The 27,623-nt window shown below is 38.4% G+C and overlaps 1 protein-coding gene across 4 annotated transcripts in view; it reads left to right on the plus strand.

Moving 5' to 3' along the window:
• The window catches only part of CERT1 (ceramide transporter 1), an 80,563-nt gene that overhangs the window by 29,508 nt on the left and 23,432 nt on the right, over positions 1–27,623 (plus strand). For 2 of the 4 annotated variants that reach the window (XM_033085204.1, XM_033085205.1), the window contains exons 4-7: positions 19,799–19,906; positions 20,692–20,830; positions 21,390–21,473; positions 27,014–27,171. In XM_033085204.1, the coding sequence (XP_032941095.1) occupies positions 19,799–19,906; positions 20,692–20,830; positions 21,390–21,473; positions 27,014–27,171 (489 nt within the window). Of the gene's footprint in view, positions 1–16,858; positions 17,098–17,200; positions 17,220–19,798; positions 19,907–20,691; positions 20,831–21,389; positions 21,474–27,013; positions 27,172–27,623 lie in introns of those variants that run through there. The other 2 variants (XM_033085206.2, XM_033085207.1) reach the window with 2 other exon arrangements.

Genomic DNA, 27,623 nt, shown 5'->3' on the forward strand with positions numbered 1-27,623 from the left:
CTTGTCTATAAAGTCTTAAGAATCATTAATTTCACTGTTACAGTAATCTACCTGTTTTGTTTTCCCTTGTCAATGTACTGTTCTAAAAGAATTACTGAATGGGCTGTTTGCACATTGAAAAATATTGCTAGTAACAGAAATTGTGATGTTGAAGCAGGAAAAGCAGCCAGTGGAGATGACAAGGGGTGGAGGTGGGCTTTTGCTGGTCTAAAATGACTGCAAAATCCATCAAAAGCAGAAGTCCCAATGAAGGAAACCAGAGCACCACGATTGTGCAGTTGAGAAGCATCTTAATAACAAAGTAATCCTCAGAGTACCTACCCAGAGCTATCAGATTCCCCCTTTACCTGCTGTTCATGTTCTGGATGGTTGAATTAATGTCAGATTGCTTAAATCTGTTGGTAATATAAATCAGCTTCTGGATGAAGAGGGTGAAGGACTTCAGTTAAAATATTGCAGTAAATATTGAAGTATTTATAAATTAAAATTGCTTTCTATCTTTGTGTTATTTCTCTTATGAACTTAAGATGTTATGCATTAGTATAATGCATATATTAAATTCATATATTAAGCTCAGAGAAAGCCTTAAATTTCACTTCAGACTTGATTGTAAGTACAGAGTTTCTCAGTTCCTAGTTTTTGTTCTGTAATTGGAATGTGTCACCTTCAGACTGAGATCCAAGCACATCTGCCTACTCCTTCAACCTATAGATGCCTTAAGAAATTTCACATTAACCATACTTAAAATCAAGCTTTTGTTTGACTACTGTATGTAAATATTGATCTATGAGATTATTTTTATTTAACTGTTCTGAGAAAACATTGAAAAATGCAAACAGAGGGAACTTTCTTATAATAATATTTTACTAGCAGTGGATGCCAGAGCAAAAAATTTTGACCATTAATCAGGTGAGAAACCAGTATCAGAGTTTCAGTTAGTGGAATAATGAGCTCAGGTTATCAACAAGAAGGGGCAAGTACAGAAAGGTAGTACATATTTAACTTGTCCACAGGCTTTCAGCAATTTGAAGTTGAACTGTAACATTCTGTGATGTCAGGATAGTTTTCTCCTTTTTTATGCATCTAATCCTGCCCTAGAATGGATTTAATATACCGATAATGGCAATAAAGACATGCAAATAAATCACTCCAAATCTGTTACCAGTCTGGACCAAAATTAGTAAGACAATTTTAAATTAGTAGTACATGCAGAGAAATTATACAGAAACATTTTAACTCCACATACTAACATAACAAACTTTTAAAATAGATACTAAATGAGAAGTATAAACTTCTACCATCAGTAAATGGTTTTGTACTTAAATGTAGCATTCCTATTTTCTGGCACACCACTGAGGAGCTTCTGGACCAAGTAGTTGAGATGTTTGTGTGGACTGTACTTCAGTGCGTACTGAAATGCTGCAAATAGTCTTCTGAAGTCTATCTTGGTGTTGCAACCTTTATACATTTTTTTAAGTCAGCTTACTATATTATGGGCAACTAGTCACTGTCAATTTCTAGCAGTGTTCCACCCGAATATTCTAATATGGATGAGTGAATGTTAATTATAAATGCAGTCTTGTTAATTATTTTAAAATGAAAACTTTCCAGTAGTGTAACTTCAGATACATCATATAGGCAGTAGCAACAGGAAGAGTGTCTGTTGCCATTTCTCCCTCTACTTCCTCTTGTGGAGTTTGGCTGTTTCAATCATGTGTGGTTTTTAAAGTATTTGCTTTCTCAGCAGTTATTGCTGAGGTCTGAAAAGAACTGTGACTCCTAATATTTTAATTTTTCTGGCATTTCATACTAATACAAATTCCTCTGGCAATACTTTCCCCTGTACCCATTCGCAAGTAAGACTGATGTAAGTGAAGCAACGGTGCAGATGAAACAAAGCACGGGATATATGGGAGTAGATATGTGTTGTTCAACTTTGGGTTTATTATCAATAAACAGAAGTAGGAGTGTGATGATGAAACCTCCTCTTGCCTATGTTGATATCCATGTCGTAAGTGTTGGAACAAGTTTCTTAAGTAATCTGGATGTCAACTATTGTTTCCTATTAACCTGATTTGGATTTCCTTGTTCTTTGTCTGGTGCTCTGCAGCATGCAACAAATTGTAAATATTCCTCTGTGTGGCTGATATGGTTTCTTTAGCATACACTTATTGTTTTTGTAATAATGCATTTTACTTTGGAAGCTAGTGACCCACTGTCACTGTGGCATTGTGAGGCTATGGTTTGCAGCAGTAGTGCAGCTGGCCTGTAGAGGCTGGAGGACAGCACTCAGATACCTGTGTTAACCTCTAAAAAGCTATTTTAAAAACCTGTTTACATGTTTAAAAGACTGAAATGTGTAGGCAAGTCACTGATGAGTGGCAGAGACACACTTAAAGGTGTTAAAAAAAACTCCCTGTACTAGTTTGAAACTGAAAAGTCATTAATTGTTGCTCAGGCTTATGCAGGAATCTACATGTGTTTTTGTTTCTGTCTCTGTCACTGCTGTGTGTTAATGTTAAATATATAACTTAAGTTCTTGTGTCTTCACATTTGACATCTCCCAGAAAAGCTGAATTTGAAGTGTTTGCAAAACTGCTCCTTGATAACTAAATAACAAAATATGTTCAAGCTCAGGCTTCTGAACTTGGCAGTAATAAGCTTACTTGGATTTTGACCAGAACCTTAAGAGTGGGAAACACACAGGAAAATGATGTAGCTGTCTCAAGTCTGAGCACCCTATCTAACTTTTCAAATTTATCCTTCAATTGTGAATATTGTCTTTTTGTTTTTGCTCTTCAGTGACATCTGAGTGGTATAGAGATCAGCAAAGAAATGAACTGAAGTACCATCCTGAAGTGGAAGAGTCATAAAGTTAATTGTAATTCTTCCTCTAGTATGAACTAAAGTCATCCTTCCTAGGTGCTATGTTTCACTGTGAACTAGATTGGGAAGTTTTGTAACAGCAAGGGCTTGTGGAATCATTTTAACCTGTTTCTGCTGTCAGAGGAATTCCTTGCCATCCTCATAAAACACGAGTTCTCCTTTATTACTTAGTCCTAGAGTAAATCTAGAGATTATTCCATTCATTTTTGAAACACTGAAAATTTCTTGTATTTTACTGTTAGAACAGATCCCTATTCTGCAATTGTTCATTTGGATGTCTTTTACAGCTTTCTGATACCTGCATGGCTGTCTTCCAAACTCAGTCCTCATCTTTCTGTGAAGCGTAGCACCAAAATAGAGCTCAGTATTCCCACTAGGATTCTACATGTGTTGTATAGAACATAGGGATTATTTTGTGGATCTTGTGTTACCATTTTACACCAGCACAAGTTGTTTTACTTATTCAGCTTGCAAACCACTAAATATGATTCATCTCTAGATACATCTGCAACTCATTACCTGTCCTGTAGGTGTACAGTACAGTATTTCTTAAAACCAAGTACAGTAATTTCACGACTATAAGGCGCACCCTTTTGACTAAAATTTTCCCTTGAACCCGGAAGTGCATAGTGCGATGCGCCTTATCTGATGTACAAAGTTGCAACATTTGCCACCCCAGAAGTGCGAGCCCGCCGGCATCGGGGCGGGCCCGCCAGCATCGGGGTGGTGGCCCCACGGGGCGGGCTTTACCGGCATCGGGGCGCCCCCCAGCATGAGGAGGGGGAAAGCCACTGGAATCGGAGCGGCCGCCGCGCGGGGGGGGGGGGGGGGTGGGTGGAAAGCTGCTGGAATCGGAGCAGCCGCCGCATGGGGAGGGGGAAAGCCACCAGAATCGGAGTGACTGCCGCGCAGGGAGGGGGCAAGCAGCCGGAATCAGGGCAGTGGCGGCACGGGGCAAGCCTACTGGCATCGGGTCACCCAGAGCGCCAGGGGACTCCCGGAGCACGCCAGCAGTGCGGGGTTCCCAGTGTGCCGGGGTGCACGTGACATCCAGAGCGCCAGGGAACTCCCGGAGCAGCAGGGCCCTGGGGACGCTGCACGGAGCGGCGGCGGGCATAGCCCGGCCCCGCCGGGTACAGGCGCACCTGGGGGCCCATGGCTGCCAGGTTGAGGCAGGGCTTCGGCCAGCAACCGCACGGGAGGAGCTAGGGGCAGAGCCTCGCTGCAAAAAAAAAGTGCACCTTATAGTCCAGTGCACCTTATCTGATCTACAAATTTGCGAATTTTGCCAACTCCCGAGGGGGGTGCACCTTATAGTCCGGTGCACCTTATGGTCGTGAAATTACTGTAAACTTTGGACTCCATTTTTCTCGTGTGTACGTAAGTATTAAGCGCTGCTCTTCTGTCAACTTCAGGCTTTCCAGCTCAGCTGCTTTGGATAATAATTATAGTGCTGTGTGGATTTGGTTCAGTTTCTTAAGTGATTGTGCTTCTTCTAGTACTTTGTAAAGTATGGGGGCTGTCTACATGAAAAACCCTCTAAGTAATCTAACCTATCTCAGTTCACAACTAAGCTTGCCTGTTACTCTGTTGGGAGTAGCTTGTCTGAATCTGAAACTGTACATACATCTGCACTTAAGATAATTCTAAATCTTTGTATCCATGAAAGCTGTGATCACCTATATGTTTCTAATTAAAAAGTGTTCTTTCTTGTCTCTACTCAGAGCATTAATAGGTAGTCTTCACAGTATTAGTAGAGGTCTTGAACTCTGCTCTCATGCCCCTACTCCCAAAAGTTAGTGAACTTACTTGAGATGGCTTACTCTTATCTTTCCCTCAGATTAGCTAAATATACTAATTTATTCAAGATTGAAAAGCACAGAAAGGTTCAAGTAAATTTTTGATCATTGCATGGCTGGTGAACCAGGGTGTTCTGAAATAGCTAATGGATGCCTGAAAAAAGTTCAAATTGCAAATTAGCAGGGTGTTGCCTTTTGGGTGCAATATTTTGTGAAGGAAAACACCTGCAAAAGTGCTGACTCAGTATCAAAAGATGTGAAAGGCTTGTGACACTATTGCTCCACTAAGCTGTTGAGTACGTCAGTCAGTATTTTTGCAGTGCTATTTAATGATGAGTGATGTTCATGGCTAAAGTAAACTCAGTCTCAAGAGTAATGCTCAGTCTTGAAGTGACCAGAACTCTAGAAGAGTCAATTTGCAGCTGGTGTGCAGTGACTAGCCAGTCTCATTGCTATAGACAAGTGGGATTCCAGTAGTAAACTCAAATGTTATTAATTCACTTTATAAAAACTGTGGTAGGTAATTTTGATAGTACACTTTCATTTAATAGAAGTAAGGGGAACATCAAGGTTTGTCACCAGCAGAATGACATGCAGTTATCTCTAGGAGTCTGAGTTTTCCATGGCAGCGTGGTAGCATGTTCTACAAGGTCTCCCTGAAAATCGTAGTGTGCATTGAGAGAGACCTATGTCAAGTTTGATTTCAGTTACAAATACCCCTTCAAATTAGGGCAAGCTCTGGGTATCAAGAACAGAAAGTAGAGACCTGCAATGTAAAAGTAGTGAGTGGTTAAACAGTTGAAACTTGGCACTTGCTAAGTACTGTATGCTACTTACTCAGAGTTATTACTCATCACATCAAAAAAATTAAAAAGTACTGTACATTAACAGCTTAATAGAAAAGTCTTGAGTACCTCTGTATGTCTCAGTCTACCAAAGGTGGTCTTTTTTTTGCTGTCTAAAAGAACTCTTTGAGAGGTGGCTTTTTCAGTGAGCTTTCATTACAGTGTAACTCAATGAGCTGATATTAATAGGTCGTAGTTAATCCCCCTTTGCTGTAGGGAGGAGTGTTCAACTGTGTGGGTGGAGTGCACAAGTACCAATGAGACATAGTAACGCTGAACAGATGTAACTTTTTGGCTCTTTTGAGAGACACACGCACACACCGCCGCTATCCAGTGGAATTCTTGAAAAAGAGTGTAACTCCAAAACTTAATGTGCCTCTGAAGACCTGGTGGAATTCACAGAATCACTGGGTTGGAAAAGACCTTCAAGATCATCAAGTCCAACCCATGCCCTAACATTTCCACTAGACCATGGCACCAAGTGCCACATCCAGTCTTTTCTTAAACATATCCAGGAATGGAGACTCCACCACCTCCCTGGGCAGACCATTCCAGTACTTCATCACTCTTTGTGAAAAACTTTTACCTAATATCCAGCACATACTTTCCTTGGCGCAGCTGAAGACTGCGTCCTCTGGTTCTGTCAGTTGCTGGCTGGAGAAAGAGACCAACCCCACCTGACCACAGCCACCTTTCAGGAAATTGTAGAGAGTGATAAGGTCACCCCTGAGTCTCCTTTTCTCCAGGATAAACAACCCCAGCTCCCTCAGCCATTCCTCATAAGGCTTGTGTTCTTTTGGAAACACATCATTGCTTGGGGCACGTGCTCTTCTAATTTAGTGTCCTTGCTGTTTATCAGAACCTTTTAAGGTAATTCTTCCACTATAATTTTCACTATAGGTCAGGAAAAGGATGCTATTTTTTCTCTGAGAACAGATCATGCATGAAAATATGCATTTCCTTTTATTTTAACTTTGTCTATGTATAGACTGACTGGAGAGGAAAAGAAAGTTGTGCTCTTGAGCATACCTATTTTAAATAGTAGGTGAGAAAGAAGGGGTTTAATATTTGACTGCTACTGTTTAAATATCCCATACTGCTTGGTATGAATATAGACATCAGAAGACTAGCGGAATGGAGGGTCAAACAGAGGAAGGTGTCCATCTTTCTACCCCCTTGGTTATCTAGAATAATATGTAAGGATTTGTGTTTTACTGTAAAATGACTTGTTTAAGCAAACAAATACACTTGAGGATTCTCAGCTAATGAGAATTACTTGCCCTGCTCTACAGTCAATGTACAACTAACTGAAACTTGTCAATTTTGGAAGAAGCTGCACTTTCAGGGAAAGATTAGATGGATTCAAGTTATTATTCTTTTGCTGTTAATAACAGAGGGTTCTTTCATTAAAATTGAATTAAATATTAATTAAATTTCAGTGAGGGAAACTAAGCTTGGTTGTGTCTTGTACCTTCCATTATTTTAGCACTGGTATCAGCAGGAACTCTAATACATATGATAGCACATGTCATTTGATGTTGCCAAATTTGCTAAGTGCAATTATTGCTGAAAACTGTGTTTCCTGAAAGAAGACTTAGGGGAATACCAGTGAATCAGCAGTTTCAGCTGACTACACAAGCATGTTTGCTGCAGCAAACTTGAATGTTGTCACTTCCAAATTGTTGAAACTTTCCTTTCAGGACTGAAAACAATAGTTCTTTGTCTGTCTTGGCACCCTTTGCCGTTCTTGGACCCATGATCAAACAGTAGCTGTTTAATTGAAGCTTTATTAATAAGTAGTTACAGTTAGTACTGTTTAGAGCTGGACTAAATCTTTGTCTATTCCAACCCAACACACTTGATTAATTATAAACAAAGCGGATTGTTTCACTTTGACCAACCCAGTCTTTCTTTGCCTGTATGTTCCAGTTATGTTTTGTGACAATTGTTTTGGCTTTGAAAATAGAAATTGAAATTCTCTGAAGAATGCATCATTGTTGAATGTAGGCCTAAGTATGAGAATGGACATGCTCTGGAGCAGGAGGTGGTACTAGAGATCTTACATCCTAGTCATTCTGATCCTACAGTAAAAAGCACGTTTCTTACGTGGCAGTTAACTCCTCCTTGCTTGTGTTATATTTTCTGGTTCCCAGCAAAAGAATTTTATCTTGAAACAGTTTTTTTTAAACAAGATGAAGGATTTTTTTACCTCTATTTGCTGATTCTCAGTCTTAGTGATGTAAGTAAAAGGTCTGGTTAAATTCTGTCTCCTTCAAGTTTTGCTTTATTCTTGTGCGGTTCAAAAAGTGCAGCATCTACTTATTTTCATTCTTGTTTTTACCTGTCTCCAAATATGCTAGGCTAAGCATATTTGGAGACAGGTAAGGTAAAACAGAAAATACATACATGAGCTTAGTGATATTTAGTGGGTTTGAGAAAATCTATTAAGTAAGCCGACCAATTTTGCAAAATACGAAGGAAGGGCAAAAATAACAGCTACTTAGACTATTGCTCCCATAATCTAATCGCAATATGTAGGACTTAAGGTTTGTACAAGTATGTCTAATTGATCTTCAGAGAGTTACTGGACTGATTTGTGTTTTAATTCTTCAGAAGAGGCCATCGTGCTGGCTAGACACAGCAACAAGATGGAGAGTGTTCAGCTGACAGTACTAGACATACGTAGTCTTTCTACGAGTATCCACCTGAGTAGACAGTACCTGGAGTAAAAAACATGCTCCATTTATGGGTTTTTAACTTGGTCCTGTGGGAAGAAAGTCTGAAATAGGTGAATCTGAGGCTGCATTTAGGAGAAAAACTTGTGTTGCACTTGACTGGAAAAGTTTTCTGCTCTCCACGTTGATTTATACTGTCTTGATGTAAGAACCTTGTGTTACACAGCAAATCTGCTGTTTTTCTTCAGTATTCTTAACTGTGAGGCAGATTTGAGTCTGGAGTTCTTTTAGATGTAGATACAAAATCTTCACTTTCATAATTTTTATGGCTGCTGCTTTCTCAGTGTCTGAACTGGACTATAAGTAGATCTGTCAGAATGTGAAAATCTGGTAACAGAATATGCATTTTGCCACTGCCATGCAGAATAATCAGGAAACTACACCTTACCTACCATCAGGTGTGAGTTTTCCTCCCCTCATTTCATAAGGGAGTGAAGTCAGCTTTTACTGTTGCGGCTTAAAGCAGTCAACGGCAAGAGTGGCCATTCTCCCGAAGTCTTAATGTCATAGCCCCATATGCACACTGGGATCTCTGCAGGCAATAGCATCAGTTTCAGTTTGTCAGCTCTTAACACCACGTGTAGCTTTCTCACAATGAATTATTCAGGGATACACTTCTGTGAGAGAACCAATGGGACTGGGCTCATGCAGTATGTAGAAAATATGGGTCTGCAAAATAATTGATCACATACATACTGAATTTGTTTCTGCAGTTGCCTGGGCTCTTTTTTTGTAGTACAGGTGCAATTAAGGCACAAATTCTTACAGAAAGGGCTCTACAGCTTGTACAAAACAGACATTCTGTCATGAAATAAGATGATTTACCTACTCTAGACAACTTGAGTTAAAATAGGCACTAAACTGCTTGTTTATTATACTATTCTCTAGCTAATGCTTATCACAGAGAGGTTTTTGTGTTGGTATCAGCTCTGTACTGGCACCCTTTATCTTGTTTGTACTTTTTAGCCCTCTGGAAAGCAAAGTAAGACCAAAATGGTGTCCCGAAGCTTAGTGTGTGGTCTAATAAGGACTAACAGTATTACAGTTCTGTGTAGAACTCATGACAACATTTACCTTCAAAATCCTGAGCACTTTAGGGCCTATATCCTTTGATATGCTTTCCTCTAATGTACTAGAAACAGCCTTTTGTGAGCTGTTTTCTAAACAGTTTCCAGATTTTCCTTCAAGGGCAGGGTAGGTCAGCTTATTGTAGAGACCTGTGCTGTACTTGAAGTTGTTTTTCCTATTACACTGAGGGTGTTGGCTTTCAGCAAATAAAAGCAGTCTGTTTCTTTTGCATCAATTAACAATGATAGTGTGGAGGTTGTTTTTGTATTGGCAAGTGAGTTTAATGTGTTTACTGACATGTTTGTTAATATTGTACGTAATATCAGTTAATATTTTAATTTTCAAAGAGGTTTTTTGAAAGTTGCATTTGATAAATCAGTTCTACAAACTCCTAAATAAACCTGTATAAACTTAAGTGTTATGAATAGCGTAAATAACTTATTTCAGATGAAATATGTCTATATCATTACTTCATGACATTAAATGGGTTTGGTGGGCTTTAACTAAAACTTTGTTTTTTGTGATGCTTCTCAAAATGAGCGTACATACAGGGAAAACTAGTTTGGTGAGGGCCTACTTAATGTGGCTGCCTTCTTCAACCTGGATATGAAGAAATCCTATGCCTGTTAATCTGGGCTGGTTTATTAAAGTATTTTTAATGGTGAGCTGTGCGTTTGCAGACTAATGGCAGAGCAGCTGAATGTAAAGGAGAGTCTTCTACTTGGACATGGTGCTTGAGACACACATGCCAAATTTTCTCTGTGTCAAGTATTAAAATTTTTTTAAAGCTAAATTATATTGAGCCTAACTACTACTTGTCAGATGAAGTTCTAAAAAATCTGAGCCAGAGCATTGTCAGATTGATTTGGTACTGTCTTTGAACAATCTTAACTGAAAATGAGTGTGTTCGTAGTTGGTTCACTGTTTTGAACTGGCTAAGAAGTCTGATTTCAGAATAATTTCTTTAATCTCTATTACAATTTCTAATTCACTGTCATCTACTCAGTGCTAAATGTCATTGTTGCTACTTACATGCTGTGTGGAAAACTTTATCCTCAGTAAGAAGTGTGCCTCAAATGTAATTACAAAGGCTAAAGGTAAAACTGCTCTGGTTTTAATTGTCTACCAAGAAAAGGAGGTTTCTATGCCTGGGGACTGGAGCAGAAACAGGGTAAGGGTTACTATTGGTCTTTGACCATTAGTAACCTCCAACCGTGTCTCTTTCCTTTTCGCTATTTCCCTCTAGTGGTCACACACGAGACTGACTTGGGGAGATTAAAGGTGAGCTGGTACTAACATGCAGGTAATTTGACTGTATGACAACTTAATTTTCCCAGTCCTGACCTGTTAGACCACAGAGTACTGTGAAACCCTGTGACAGAAGGACATACTCTCATGTTTTGAATTGGTGATTCACCAAGATTTTGGAAATTAACTGAATTTTTATCCTTTTATCTACCCAAATGTGTCTTTTACTTGAAATACAGAAAGCTTTTAAATTAGGTGAACTCATAATCTGAGTTTACTTTTATAATCTGAGTTTTCTGATGTAAGATCTGCTTTATATGTATATCTTTCCCCATCTGTATCTGTGGCTACGTCTTACATCTAAACATTGGAAGCATTCAGGTAATTTATCCCCTTAGCATTTTTGTTTTATGTCATGTTAGACATGTTCTTAACTCATAAACTGATAATTAAAGAATCGTATGGTGTTATTCTTTGTAAAATAATTAATGTTTTCATGTAACTTTTTTTAGATCTTGGTAAGCCATCATGTATCAAGTATTTCATAGAACTGCCAAGATTGAAAAATACCTTTAGTATTTCCTCATTTAGTTGTCAACCCAGCACCACCACCATGTTCACCACTAAACCATGTTGTCAAATGCCATATCCACAGGTTTTTTTAACACTTTCAGGTATGGTGACTCCACCACTTCCCTGAGCACTATATTCAAGTGCTTTATAACCCTTTCCATGAAAAAAGAATTCATAATGTCTAAACTGAACCTCCCTTTCTGCACCTTGAGACCATTTCTGCTTGTCCTGACACTTGCTATTTAGAATAACGAGACTGACACCCATCTCACGACAGATTCCTTTCAGGTAACTGTAAAGAGTGATAATGTCTCCTCTGAGACTGCTTTTTTCCAGGCTGAGCTACTCCAACTCCCTCAGCTATTCTTCATTAGACTTGTGTTCCAGATCCTTTACCAGCTTCGTTTGACTTAAGATCTTTCTAATGTTGCTTCCTATGTAGGCTGTGGCAGGCACCTCAGGAAAAGTACAAGGATATTGGTAAGTCATGTAAAGAAAAAGTTAGAAAAGGGAAACCTTAGCTAGAACTCAGTTTGGTCACTGCTGTATAAGATAAAATGTTTTTACAAATGCATTAACAAAAACAGAGCCAAGGAAAATCTTTGTCCTTTAATGGGCATGTGGATGGGAAGCACTGTCACCAAGGATGAGGAAAAGGCTAAGGTATTTAATGCTTTCTTTGCCTCAGTCTTTAAAAGGGAGAACAAATATCCTCAGGGCAAGTAACCCCCTGAGCTGCTAAACAGGAATGGGAATCAGAACAGATTTCCTGTAAATGAGGAAGAAGTGGTCTCCCATGCCACTCACACATCTGTGGGACCAAATGAGATTCACCCAAGATGACTGAGGGAGCTGATGAAATACCTTTCCAAGCCATTCTGCACCACTTATGATACAATTCTAGTTTAACCAGGGACGCCCCAGATAACTGGAGATTTTCAAGTGTGGTGCCCACCTACAAGAAGGGCCGGAAGGAGGATCTGGGGAACTACGACCTGTCAGCCTGACCTTGGTGACCTCAGTGCTGAGGAAGGTTATGGAACAGAGTATCTTGAGTGTGATTATCAGCACATACAGGACAACCAGGGCATCAGGCCCAGTCAGCATTGATTTGTGAAAGGCAGGTCTTGCCTGACCAACCTGATTTTCTTTTATGATAGAGTAACCAGCTTAGAAGATGAGGGAAAGACTGCAGATGTTTTCTATCTAGACTTCAGTAAAGCCTTTGACATAATTTCTTATAGCATTATCCTGGAGAAACTGGCAGCCCTTGGCTTGGACAGGTGCGCTGTTCACTGGGTGAAAAACCAGATGGATAGTCGAGACCAGAGAGTGGTGGTGGATGGAGTTACATCTGGCTGGTGGCTGGTCACCAGTGCTCAGCCTTGGGTCCAGTTTTGTGTTATATCCTTACAGACAATCTGGATGAGGGGATCAAGAGCACCCTCAGTTTGCAGGTGACAAGTTGGGTGGGAGTGTTGATCTGTTGGAGGGTAGAAAGGTTCTGCAGAGTGGACATTGGGAAGAAAGTAATGGAGCTGCTGGAGGCCTGCAGTAAGTGCCTGTATGTGGCACTTATTGTTATGGTGTAGTTGGCATGGTGGTGTTGGGTTAGACTCAAAGGTTGGGAAGTCTTTTCCATCACTAATGATTCTGGTTATTTTCTGCCTGTCATGCAGAATGGTTGAGTTTCTCCTTAGAAACTTCAGAAACTTAGAAACTTCAGAACTCTGACACTTCATATCTAATATGTTAATTTTTTGTTTGAAAGTAAAAATACCTTTGGACAGAATTATTGCCTAGATAGTTTGAGTTTAATATATGGAATCTTTATGTTGTCAAATTGATGTATGATTAGAAATGTATGTAAAGGTTCTCCTGATGGCAGAATGCTGTTGCATAAAGGGCTTTTAAATCAGTCTGAGTTTTGTTTTTAAACAAACATGGTTTTGACTTAGTGGAAGGACTGGTTTTTGCGAATCTTCAACCCTGGACAACTTGAGGAATCTGAGGCTGTATCAGGAACATGGCAAAAAGTTGCAGGTATTGGAGTCCCTTATTTTATATAACTTTTTTGATTCAAATGTGTAATAGGTCAGTGAGCCTTTGTTGTTCCTGGAAGGAGGAAAGTAGGTGTTGAGAGCTGACGATGGCCACCTCAAGAAGGAAATAAGAGTAGGTAATAGGTTTTGAAAGTGAAAAACAAAAAAGTGTTGTTTTTAATAGGGTGTGAGATGCAAAACAAGAAATGTACAAAAAGTAAACCCTTCTTTTTCCCCATTTTTAGTGTTGTTGTTAGGAGATTGCAATTTAAACAGCACGTGTGCTTGTGTATTCCCTTAGGGTGTGAAATAGTTTTCCTTAAATTATTTGTCAAATATATTATGGAATTTGACAATTCCAGCTTTATCCTTCTGTACTTCCTATATGTTACATATTGAGGGGTATGCCAAACATTTGACAGAGATTTCTCTTCTGATTGTATGTGTGTAAGGATTGAGCGGAAGGGAAAAAACTATCTGTTTCTGGATTCAGCACTGACAGGCTATTTGCAGTAGGTGAATAAGGGACTTTGTGGGTTTTGCAGGAGCATTTGCTTTGGCAGTTTTTCTTCTTATAGATAAGAAGCATAGATAGCTAAGCTTTTTTATCTGCTGAGAGATGTCTTCTGTGTTGCTGTAAAGCTTTTTGTAGTCCATTTCTTTTAGTGCGAGTAAGACCCTTGCCTGCACCTGTACTTTAAATCCTAGCATTTCTTGTTAGGAAAATGTTTATTCTGATTAAGCAAAGTGTAGGCCTCTCAAGTCCATATCCAAACAGGCTCAAGCTTGCAACAAGTACCTTTTCACAAAGGTGAATAAACCCTCATTGCTGTTTATGCTCTTTTGAAATCTCATTATGGTCTTTAGCCCAAGATTCTTCAACATAATACTGATGGTTGATGTGTTTTTCTGGTTTTACAGAGGTGATATTAATGTAATACTTAAGTGTCTTTGGTTAAAAAAAGAAAACAACCAACATCTGGAGTAAAAAACAATCATTCCTTCCCTGCCATTTTGAAGGATAAGTAAGATTTGCCTAAATGCCTGTTAACTGTGAGCACAGTGTGTGCCTTAGTCTCATTGCTCTGTCTCGCTGTTGAGATGGGCTGGGTTATCCCTAGGGCTCGGTCCCTGCAGGGCACGGGCTTTCCCTCCACCTAGTGTGCGCTCCATGGGAGAGCTGGTTCTCGGACTCCTGCAGCAGCTTTTCCTACTGCCTCCTGGTTCATCTACCTTAGTTAGCACCTACCCATTAACCCTGGCAACACTCCCTTTTGAATTTTATGCATTGTGATGATACAATAATATTTAATATAACTATTATGCAACTTTTTATAACTGCTAAAAAGACCAGTGTGACTAGTGCTTTCCCTTGGGATCAGAACTGTTCTTATTTTTAAAGGTACAGTTGCAAAAGTGCTAGCCTTAAACCAAGATCAGGCAATTTGTATTGGAATTAATTAATTCTTTAAAATCTGTAGCTATTTCCACTAGCTTTGAAAGCACAAAAAACAAATAACAACACTTACAGTAATTTCACGAATACAAGCCGCACTGTTTTGACCAAAATTTTGCTCCCATACCGGAAATGCGGCTAATATTCAGGTGCGGCCAATATGTGAATAATTTTCTGACATTTTCAACCCCGGGAGTGTAAACCAAGTCAGTGCAAACTGCAAAGTCAAGCTCCTGCCAGTAAAACCCTGCATTTATGCGGTTGTTACAAATTGGTTACTCTGTTGTGTGGTGGGTGGAGCTGCTCTGTGCAGGCAGCACAGGGGGTGGGGAAGGCGGGGCAGCTCTCTCCTGCTGGCCCCGCAGCTCGGAGGAGGCAGGGGCTCTCTCCTGCTTGGCCCCGTGGCTCGGGGGAAGGCGGGCAGCTCTCTCCTGCTTGGCTCCGTGGCTCGGGGGAAGGCAGGCAGCTCTCTCTGCTTGACCCTGCGGCTCGGGGGGCTCCCGTCCCCGCGTGCCGCCGCCGCAGGAGCAGGCAGGCTCCATCCTCGCCTCCCCTTGCCGCTGCAGGTGCCCACGGGCTCTGTACGCCCCCTGCCGCCGTGGGGCAGCGCCGGGCCGGGGTGACCGAGCCCAGCGGTGGCGGTGACCGGCCCCGAGCAGTCCTGCCGAGCGGCAGTGCCGAGCTGGGCCACCCAGCCCTGTCGGCAGCCCCGAGCCCTCATGGCCCAAGCTGAGCCAGTAAATCCCGCCCTGCCGCGGTTCTGTTACTATTTGGCAACTTTGTTGCACGCGGGTCCTCACTGCGAACACAGAGCGGCTTATACTCAGGTGCGGCTTATTTATGGACAAAAACCAAAATGTTTGCCAACACCCGGCAATGTGGCTTATACTCAGTGCGGCTTGTATTCGTGAATTTACTGTACTTTAATGCATTGGAACTGAACACCAAAACATCAGTGCTTTTTCTGCCGGTGTCTAATAGAATGGAATTTATTAGTTCTTGTATTACAATACAGACCTTCCTTGTCCCTTTCCTGACAGTCCAGATTCATGGAAGGGATAAATATAGCTTCTCCAAGTCCTGCTTATGGTCCTATGATCCAAGAATATAAAGTGCTTTAGTTTTATTACTAAATAAACTAGGTGTTGCAGTTATTGTCAGCTTAGGTTTTGGTACTTTTGCTCAGCGAAGAGTTTTATTTTTATGTTTTCATAAAAATTTTAATTTTAAGTTTTTCAACTTTGAATTCCTGGGGATTCCTGCTGTGCACATAATGCATTAGTTGCTGTGGAATTATAACGTATATAACTGCTGGAGGAAAGTTAGGTCTACATGTCTTTCCTTGTTTTTGCAATTGCAAAAAACGTCAGATTAGAAACTCTTCCCTTTTAAATAGTCATCTGCACTGTGCTTGGGAGGGCTGTGGGTGGGAAATCATGATCCAGCTGCTCTGACCTGGATTGTGGAATTTCTGCCTCTGCCTTCCTACTAATTACCACCTTGGTATTGGAACCTTAAATTTCCATTGTCAGACAGCTAAAGAAAAATTGAAAAATCAGACCTACAGTCACATGATAATAATACCTTTAATTTCAGTCTTCAAAAATGCATCCTGTACTGCCCGACCTGTAGTGTCTGTTGTGTTTTTTACTGTGCAATAATTTTCCAGGGTAGTCCTCCTTTGGTTCATCCTAGCACTAACCCGTCTTTCTGAAACATTTGTAGCAAATCTAAAAATTAGCTTTGGAACATAGTTGCTTTACAGAGCTTGTCGGCTTATTTCCACCAAGCCTTTCATAGGACTTTCCAGCTATTTTGTGTTACTACGTTTTTTCTGTGTTCTGGGGGTTTTTTTTCATAAGATAGTGTGGCTTGATCTCTTGGATATTTGAGTGGGATTTTTCACAAATACTGTAAAGGATGAGATTAGACTCACTGTGTTCTAGTATCTGTCTGTTCATCATGTTCTGGGTAAGCTGTATGCCTTAGAGGGTGGAGCTGCCTGCTGGTTGTGTTATGTAAAATAATAAATAATTTATAATGCTAACTGAATATATCTGCCTTGGTGAACAAACGTACATTGAAGTGCTTCACAGGCGCTAAACTGGGACATAACCAAAATAATTCCTTGAAGATATGTGAGAATAATTTGCTTTATTTGGTTTTTTTAAGTGGGAGAACTTCGCTGTGATTCTGTGTTTTATTCAAGGGTATATTTTCCATTTAATGATCCGTGTGAGCAGTAACAGAGATCTGCAATATGATTCTGCAAATACTTAGCTTTTTTTACTGAAAGCAGCTTTTCTGACGTACTGCCTTGGTGCTGATACTAGCATCTGCTCCAGTTAAAGGATCACATGAAGCTTTGGATCATGTGGCTCTTTCCTCTTGTCTGTTGTAACAAAAGGATTAATGGAATTCATGCATTGCCTGGGAAAGCCGAAGGTGTTGCAATTACTATCAAATGCCAAATGTGTAATGTAGCTTTGAAGCTGTGATGTATGCATGGAATTTCAGAGAACTGCATCTTTTTACCAAGCATGGCAATTTGGCATTAGTGCTTGATGGTATGAATTGATGCGACTTCTACAAGTAATTTTGTTTTCAAGCGGAGACTATTGACTTCTATCATATGAACTTCACTGGCTTTTCCAGTTTTTATCTTGGGAAATTAAAATTTGTGTAAATAGAAGAAACTTTGTCTACATTCCTCTTCGCAATGTAAATGATTATTTCTGCAGTGATTAGTTAACGATGATCTGCTTTGCAAGACATAAATGCGGCAGTGACCTGCTCTCGTTTAGATGTTGCGGTAGTAGAATGGTGGGGCTTTGCATGATTCATGCTTTCTTTGTTTGTGTTCATCTGCCTGCATGTCTACTGTGAGCAGAATTGCTTGTTCTGTGCATTAGTTAGAAACGAGTACTTATTTTCTGGCTCTTGTGAAAAATAAGTATTCTCAATGTAATCTTATTTTTTCCTCTTGGCTGTTGGAACATAATTGTCTGACAGTTTTGTGAACATGGTCTGAAAATGTACATGCTTTTGATTCATGATGTGTGCTATTTAGTCTGCTTGATGCCTGCTGAATTTGCTTCTTGGTAACCGATAATTAATTATATTGCACCTTTTTGTTGTTGGACTTTGCAAGCTGATAGCTGTATCCATATAACTGAACACTGTTACGTGTATGATTCTGTATTGTGGATAAATTATTTAGTGGAATTAACTATCACAAGCATAAATGACAGAGAAATAAATATTCTGCTGAAAAGATACCTTAAAAAATACTTAATACATATTGATGGGGAAAGAGGTGTTGGGTTTTTTCTTTCACCTTCAGTTTTTATTTTGTGAACTAAATCAGTTGAGCATTGACTGCATGCATAATATTAGAAGAAAAGGATTTAGTTCAGAAGTAGAATATGAGGCATCAGATTTTCTACTTAGAAGTTTACAACTATTCTTGGAAGTTCTAAAGTAGGACTATGAAGGTGTGGCTTTGATTAAATCTCCAGCAAAGAAAGCCAAAAATTTCACTTCCTAAGCTTAAAGCAAAGTCTTGCATAGGTGTGTCTTTCTCACTTTAAGGATAAAATCAGAAAATGTATGCTATCCTTAGTTAAAATACTCTTTACCTCAGTGTATTTTGGCTACATTTTAAAATTGATTTGTTCTTTAAGTCATATCTTAGTAAAATGAAGTTTTATAATCTTTCCTAGTGTGTACAACATACAGAGAAAATTAAATGAATTTTCACTGTCAAACTGACTATAATAAAAAGCATATTGGGTCATCTTAAGATTTGTGGCATATGCTTAAATATTGGAAGTATTGATTAAACAGTGAAGTCTTTATGCTTGTATGTAAAAGAAGTTTTAAAAGAAATGTTTCAAAGTATTGGGTGACTCTCCAGGTTTGTGGTTACTAAATGCTTTTGAAACAAAGCAGTCATATGCCCAAATTATTACTTCTAGCTGAGACATATTTAACTTTGCCCAAATTCTTAACCAACGCTTCAAAGAACTCTTCACCTTTTTCGCTTTTTAACTTTTCCACACTTTCCTGCGTTTTCAAAGCCTATACAGCTTCCAAAGTTTCCCTAAAGTATACAACAACTGGAATTTCATCATTACTTCTTGTTTATTCTATACCATTTGTTTTGTCTCTCCTCTCCCTGTCCCTCTGAGTTTTGGTGCTACTGCAGAACTTTTTTCTGTCAGAAGTACTTCACTGTTGTCTCTGTCTACTTGATCAAACGCATCTACTAACAATATTTCATGTATTATACTGAACCATCTGATTATTGCTTACATTTTCTGTCAGGATTTTTCATCTCCTTTGCCATGCACATCATTTACATTAACATTTAGAGAAATTTCTTCCCTCAGTTCCTCAGCATCTGCTTCTGTTTGACTTGTGCAGAAATTTGTTAAACTCTATTTTTTATATTTTAAATGTTATTCTAATCAAGAGATGTTTTTCTTTTTCCTTTGTTTAGTTAGTTGCTGTTATTGTATCCTCTCTCTAACTTTTAGTGTCATACCTTGTTTTATGTAGACTTTTGTTCTCATGAAAAATTAATTTCAGGCTTCTATAAATAATTTTGCCAAAGAAACCTGAAAAAGGAAAAAAACTTTATGAAAGTAATTTTCTGATTTTCTTTAATTTCTATTTTGTTTCTTTTAAAAAGAAAATGGTACTATTTGTATGATTACATGGAATGACTGAAGTTGATTGTTTTGCGACTGAGACATGTTTAATCTCCCGATTAATTGTAGAGTAATGGAAGTTTTTTAATAGACTGTGTGAAAGTTACTACCTAGGTATTACATAAACCAAAATAATGAAACACTGTCCCTTTTTTGAACTATTAAATATATATTGCTGTGTCCTTTTGGGGATGTATAATTCATTGTAGGTAACAAATTATTTTACAAATGATTTTATTATGAAAATCAAGTTTATAATAACTTCACAGATACTGCATCAGCATCTTAGATGCAGGCACAAGTTTGAGTTACTTAAACCTCTACTGCAAAAAGCAAATGGGTGGGTTTCAGAGAATTACATTAATCTTGTTTTCATGATTTCTATTTTATCAAAAAGCCTCAGCACTCTATTTTTTTTGTGGTTTGCTTTTTAGACTGAATCTGGCTATGGATCGGAGTCAAGTTTGCGGCGCCATGGCTCCATGGTGTCTCTTGTCTCTGGAGCAAGTGGATACTCAGCAACATCCACCTCTTCATTCAAGGTTGGTGCAAAAAAGTTTTCCTAGTATTTGTGTATATATATTGTACAACCAGAAAAGAAGTAACATATGAAGGCTCATTCGCATAATTATGGAAAAAATGCAAAATATTTAGTTTAAACGTCAGTAGTCCATATATAATGGTGAGCAGATGGGAAGCACTCTCCTACAATTGTCCCTTTTAAACTCTGATGTCATATTCTGTGGAAAGAAAATCAAATTTGTGAGTGTGTCCATTAACTTTGTTTTGTTTACTCACCAGAATATTCTGGGCTCTAAATGAAAACAACACTAATTCTGTAGCTTAGTAAGTGTGATATAGCACTGGCTGACAAATTACGGCTTTCCTTTTGTCATGCATGTGAACATTTAATACATGAACTGAGTGTGCTTTTCTTCTGGGAGAGCAGAAGAGGAACAGCACAAGAAAAGGGAACAAGGCTAGGAACAAAGATCTTAAACTAGAGCTGACTGCTTTCAGACAAGTATGTATAAAGCTGGTAGTATGCAAGTTCACATTTTTAATAAGCTTTTGTGGAGTGCTCTGAAGTAGCAAGTGCAACCAAGAGAAAACACTGAGACCGGTGACAAAATGAGTAAAGAATACTGAGATATTATTTCTCCTGACATTAACAGTATTTCATAAATGCTGATGTAACATGCCCTTGGTGTATTTCTATTTCTTCTTCATAACTGCAGAAATATGTTTTTTTTAAATTAAATTGTAATTATACTGCATGAAGCTATTGTTCAGTATGTAGAAAGGCTTTTTTCCTTTTTGTTTTCAGAAGGGCCATAGCTTACGTGAGAAGCTTGCAGAAATGGAAACCTTTAGAGACATCTTGTGTAGACAAGTTGATACTTTACAAAAATACTTTGATGCTTGTGCGGATGCAGTTTCCAAAGACGAACTCCAGAGGGATAAAGGTAGCACTGCAACTGAAAGCTCCTCCCTTCATAGAATGTAGCTTTTTACCAGGGAAACGTCTTGATACTGTCACAGTAAAATTTAATATATAAATGAAATGTGTATGCTAAACTTAGTTTAGTAAAGGATTAGTCATTTGCATAAATGCATAAACATGTTAGTTATTTTTACTTTAGAATTCAGATTTGCTTTAAAATCTACTTGATGTTAACCTGTAGCTGTCAACTTTCCAGTGTAAAAGATAAGATAGTTACTGAATCATGGCTTCTACTTTTCCATTTGTAATACCAAAGTATGTTGCTCTCACCAGAGAATTGAATGGTAAACTTCAATGCTGAACAATGTTAGATTCTTCTGTTAATTGGAAATTACACTGGTAGTAATCTTGGGTTTAAAAAAAAAAAAAAAAAAAAACAAACCACCAAAAGGAGGGGGAGGGGTCATGACATTTTAGAGAGAAGTGCTGGCTAACCATGAAGGCAGCCTTAATTTTCTCTTGCACACCAAAGAACTAGAAAAGCTTTCTCACTCCCATAATGCACTCTCTCTCAAATCTAGTGGTAGAAGATGATGAAGACGATTTCCCTACAGTACGTCCTGATGGAGATTTTGTACATAACAGTAACAGCAGTAAAGAAAAATGTAAGTGTGTCTCAGTTTTTTTCAGTGATGAAAATTAGAATGCATGGTATGGTGATAAGTCTGGTACAAGACAGGTGTTCTATGCTCTTTTCTAAGCAGAAAATGGCAAGAATAGTTATATAAGTGTATGTGAATTGAAGTCCTTGGTCACGTTATAATTATTTAGCAGCTTTTTGTGATTCTCTTGAGTTATTCTTAATTCACACAAGTACTGATGCAAATTTGTGAAGTGGAAATTTCCTATTCTGTATCTAAAGTAATTTTCACTATAAAACTCTGTTGAAAGGGCTGGATTATTCAAATATTGGAGACTGAGATTTTGTAGTAAGTTATTGCGAGTGTTACCTGCTGTAGCAGTTTGGTGCTTTTTGGCTTAGGCATGTCCCCCTATGGTTTTCCCAAGTACAGTAATTTCATGATTATAAGCCGTACCGTTTTGACTAAAATTTTGGTCCGAACCCAAAGCGTGGCTTATGATCAGGTGCAGCTTATATATGGACAAAGAACGGAAAGTTGCTGTTTCAGTTTGGAGGACAGGTGTCTGCTGAGAAACGCAGGAGCTTCTCTTTGAAATGGAGAATGCAAATCCCCTCCCTCCAAATTATTATAAATTTGAGATCAAGGGACTCTCAGGTAAAGATGTGGGAATTAGGAATGACAGTTCTTTTCTAGGGAAATTAAAATAGAAATACAATACTACAAAGAAACAAACTCCAAACCCTGACAAAGTCAGAGTACAACCTGACACCCCATCAGGCAGGGTGCTGGTAGCAGTCCCATTAAATGGTGGCTGCATCCTCTTGCAGTGACAGATGTGATTCAGTTGAAGCAGTGCTCTTGTGGAAGGTGCAGTTTCCCTCCAGAGGTCCAGTGGTGATGTGGAGAAGTCTGGTTTTCCTCTGGAGTCCAGTGGAGAAAGGGGCTCCCTTAGTGTCCCAAAACTTCTGTTTTTATCTTGGTGAGAAGTGTTGGGCTCTTCCCCCTGGCTGGAGCAACTTCCAATGGGATGAAGTAATTTTATCAGTGACACAGTGGGACTCAATGGGCCATTAGCAGAAAATGACTCTCTGGAGGAAGGATGGGTTGTGAAAAGATAAAGAACAATGCCCCACCTGGTTTCAATGGATGGCCCACTAGCAGAATATCTGCCGTTGAGATAAGGATCACTGCCCCCACCTGGTCTCAACAGATGGTGATAGAATAGATACCTTTTATCACACTCTGTATTGTAATGTGCAGCTTATAATCAGGTGTGACTTACGTATGGACAAAGAACGAAAAGTTGCTGACACCCAGAAGTGCGTCTTATAATCAGGTGCGGCTTATAATCGTGAAATTACTGTACTATGGCTATGGAGTGGTTAAGCTAACACTGTTACTGATTCTCACCTAGTGCTTTTTTTGCTGTACATTTCATTGTTATAATGAGCAAAATTCTGATTTTTATTCTTACCGTAAATGGACTAGTTATTGTTCTCGCTGTACCCATGCAGCAAATGTGAAGAACTCATGCAAGTATTGCTGTTTGAGAAATCTGATAGTTCTGGCCTGGAGAAAGTTGTGTATGCATTTAAGATGTATTTGCATTCTTCTTAGGCCTTCTCGTGTTTTTTGACTAAAATATTCTAGTGTTTATGCTCTCTACTTGTTGACAATGCAGTTAGTCCTAAGGTATTTCTTAGGCTTGATTCACAAAGTTTGGAAGTTGCACCTCCAGTTTCAAGTGTGATGGAATCTCCCAAATACTCACCAGAAATGTTTATTAAAATGTAAATTCTTGCATGAAGAACCTAGGAAATACAGGGCAAAACAAGCCTTTTCTGTGTCTTCTGATTTTTTTAATTGGCTGTTGTTACCATCTATTACATATTTCCTTCCTGTATTAAAGTGCTTTTTCTAGAGCACATCCAAAACTGTTGTGATGGAAGAGGAAAGAAAAGGGAATTAGAAGGAGCTTTTCAGGTTACTTCCAGAATTTATCACACAAGTAGATTTTTCTACTGAGGATTAATTGTAATGCTGATATCAGAGATTAAGTAGCGTAAAATTGAAGTTTTGAAGCAATTGTAGGCAGATGTATGGTACCACTAAGCCTATAGTCTGTATGAAACAGTACTTTTTTTCTTTTAGTATTTTTAAGTGAGATTTCAGGAAACTGAAAAGGACTTCTTCAACAAATGTTAAGAGTTTAATTTTACTGCGTGATTCATTTTGGAAGAGATGTCTTTGTCAAACTCAATTTTTATACAGTCATGTGGGAGTTTTAGCTCAATTTACCTGTAGAAAATCTTTTCACATCTATGTTGTTCTGACACATCTGCAATATACATGCATATACTATGGGGAATGTCATTCGGAAAGTCTGTTTTTTAGTGCAGCTGGTCATCAGGCTTTTCGGAACTTACATGCTAAGAAATTGATACTTGGTGTTATGGATACCTGTATAAACTCACTCGCTGTAGCTCCTACAGGAAATAATTCTGCAACCCCTTGTCTTTTGCAGAACTTGTAATTCCAGTTGTTATGAGTCCTGTATTTTATTAAATTTGCTTTCCATCATTTTTTTCTATGAAAATACTTATCCTGATTTCAGTTTTTCTTTGTGTCAATTTGATTTCTAATGGTTCAATGGTTCAATGATTTCTAATGATTCCATGATCATTTATATAAGGTGTGGTGTCTGGCCAATGCATATTTGTGCACTGGGATTTTGGTCTCTAAGTGTTCCCATTCATCCCCTCTGGAAAGAACATATTTGGATTAAAATTTTTCTAAGAATAGGAAGAGAAGGTGTAACCTACTTAAGGACCCACCTGGAAGATGTTTCTTTGTACTGGAACTATAAAGATGAAAATGGTACAGAGGCTGAAGGAGAGAAATGTGATGTAAATTACAGGAGAGATTTATGTTGGATTTTTGTGCTTTGAATGGAGGAAAATACTTGCCTAAGTATTGCTGAAAAATTTGGGTTGTTCTTAGAGGAAATCTAATCGTATTGGTCCTATTGCAATTCACTGAAGATAACAACAGTAAGCATCAAGAAGTTAATTATGTTTGTTTTTCACTTAAAATTAGTTTAGTGATGTAATATATTAAGGGGGTATAAAATGGAAAAGATGGAAGAACATCTTTCTACGTACTGTGTTTAGAATACTTTCCTGTTTCTCTGGAAAACAGATTTGATCAAACAGTGGGAAGGTGTTATCAACAGACTTTTGGGAACAAGAATCAAAAACACCTATGCTGACACAGAGGTCTAGGAGAGAAAAGCTAAGTAGCTATTGAAAGTTAAAGAATGGTATGAAGAATTCCTTGTATGAAAAAGATCAGAAATAGAGCATAGATGGGAAAATGAAAAATTAACTGCTTGGAAGAAGTTGAAATTGAAGTTAGGGTGGGAGGGAAGCAAATTATCCTGCTTTTTTCAGTTTGATAACCAAAGAGCAGCTACAACAGTAAGAACCCTTTCCTATTATTCTTTACCTTTAAACGTAGATCTCCAGATGCCTAATTTAATTTTGAAATAATCAATCTGTAGCTGACATGAAAAAAAGTGTAAAAAAGGAATTGGAAAGATGGTCTCTCCAAATAGAAAACCTCACAAGTACTTTTGAAGTGCTGAAGCTCAGTTGTTCTGGAGGTGATTTTGAGGTAATCTCCCAACACATTTCAGAAAGACAGATGATTCCTGTGATTAGTAATGAATCAAAATACTTGTATTACCATCATAAGGAACCTGCTGAGTGACCATCTCTTCAAAGAAAAAGGTTTTACATCCTTCTGTGACATGTTCCTTTTTGCCCATAATTGTAATGACTGAAAAACTTTAAGTACTGACTTAAAGGCTGCAGTTCTACATCTATCACACTTACTCTGAGACTAGTCATTAAAGAATGGCTTAGAACAGCGTGGAAGTGTTGATGAGATGTGGCTGAGACCTAGAAAGGGACAAAAGTTCTGTCTTTTCCAGAAAATTAAGCTGTGCTGTCATATTTCCCTTAAATTCTACTGCAGAGATATCTGAAATTATTTGTATAGTGTTGTAGCTAGTGGCAGTTTTTTTGGCATGTCTACATATTTCCTGATTGAGAGAGAAAAATCACATATGTAAGCATTATAGCTGTCTGTTAAGCCTTCATGTGAGCATAACCTACACCAACAGGAGAAATTATTAGTATGAAAACATCTTTTTCAGTTGTGAAGTATTATGGGCAAAATTCTTGTGTAATTTTAATTATTTTCAGTGGAGTTGCTGTATTGCCTCCTTGCCAGCTTATGCTCCTTTCAGTCTTTCACCTCTGTGTTCCCTCTGCAGCTGTTGGGGAGGGAGAGCTACTCTGCTCATTATAATTTCAGAAAAAGTTTTTTCTTTTTTTTTTTTTTTTCTTTTTGCCCTTCAGCCCCCATTACCTTTACCTTTTAGGGAATGTTCTTGATCAATATGAAAAAAAAAAGTTGTGTTCTACCATAGTATGTGTGTTTCTTGAAGTATTTGAAGTAATTTATAGTCTGTAAATACTTGTTTGAAAAAGAGTCTGATTCCTTCTGAAAGGGGGGCTCATAAAACCTCTAGAGACTGAAACCCTGCTGAAGACCATGTGACGACTGCTTTCTGTTCCCGAGGTGCACACACTGTGCTCTGTTACAGAATAAAGTTCTGCTCTGCTCTGCTCTTGGAGACAAATAAACTTACTCAAATATTAATTCATACTTTTTTAGCTGTAAAAGTGGTATGTTGACAAACTGGAGAGAAAAATATCAAGCCAGGTAATAAGTCATGAGCTTTTTCTTTGGCAATAGAAGGAGTTACTTTAACTTGCTGGGCTCAGTCAGCTTCAACTTGAGCGTTACTTCTGCTTTGTAGTATTTTCTGACATTCATGTGCAGTGCTTGGTATGTTATTATGTCAACCTACATACCAGAGTACATATAATAGGTACTTTTTTTGTTGTACGTTTTAAACAACTTGTTTAAATAGCCTTAGCAACAGATGGCCTGGTTGACAGCATGAAGCAGTTCTTGGAACTGTAAACTCACAGTACTTGGAAAATTCAGCACATTTGATGCTTTTATCTTATACCTTTTTACTTTGAGGTTTTAAAATCTGTAATTACGTGCTTAAAACAACCTTGAATTTTACATTTTGGGTTTGATGACATTTTGAAATTGTTCCTTTCTTAGTGCTGAGTCTGATATGTTTTAAGGTTGCTCTGTGTTAATTAGGCCCCATTACAAGCTGTCAAACTGCTATTGTTACAAACTATTACCACTCCCTCCGCCCACATGATTTGCAGAGTGCAGAGTAACAGAGCATTACAAGCAGGCTTGAAATACAGTATAGCAAGATGAAGCTGCAAGGATCTGTTTCTCCTTTTGAATCTTTTTCTTTATCCTGTGGATAGCTCTGGACATTATCACTTTAGATTTTTATTTTAAAATTAACTTTCTAGCCAGTCTGTTGTCTTCAAATATTACACATACATATGAAGTGCTAGTTTGATTTAGGGCTGCTATCAGTGATCTCATATATGTATTTTTAGTGTTTCCGCTTGTGACACCCAAAGGAATTAATGGCATAGACTTTAAAGGAGAAGCTATAACTTTCAAGGCAACTACTGCTGGAATCCTTGCTACACTCTCTCATTGTATTGAGCTCATGGTAAAACGTGAAGAAAGCTGGCAAAAACGGCTAGATAAGGTAAGATCATTTTCCTTTTACTTCTGTTGGAAAAAAAAAAGTTTCTGTCACTTGAAATTGAAATTTCAAATAAGCTGCTACTAACTTTTGTTAGTAACAAAAACAACTGCATTCATTTTTATATACAGCAATTCTTGATTTCAGGTGCTTTAATTATTATCCCTATAAAATGTTAATGAGCCTTGTTCTGACTGGTGATAGTCTTAATTCCAGGTTCTTTATAGATACAAAGAATATATCTTGTAGTAAGTGTATTTCTTGCAGCTTTCTGATGTAGACCTAATTCGTGCTTGCAAAATGATGTGCAAGTCTCTGAAATGTCTTAGTATGGTGAGTGGTGGTGACAGCACTCGGGAGACCAACCAGTTTTAACTTTGTATGTCTCTTCAAGATGAAATTGTTTCACTTTCCTTTAGGAAACTGGGGAGATTAGTTCTGCTTGATACTAATTG

The sequence above is a fragment of the Catharus ustulatus genome, chromosome Z (genome assembly GCF_009819885.2).
Source record: "Catharus ustulatus isolate bCatUst1 chromosome Z, bCatUst1.pri.v2, whole genome shotgun sequence".
Classification (NCBI taxonomy): Eukaryota; Metazoa; Chordata; class Aves; order Passeriformes; family Turdidae; genus Catharus; species Catharus ustulatus.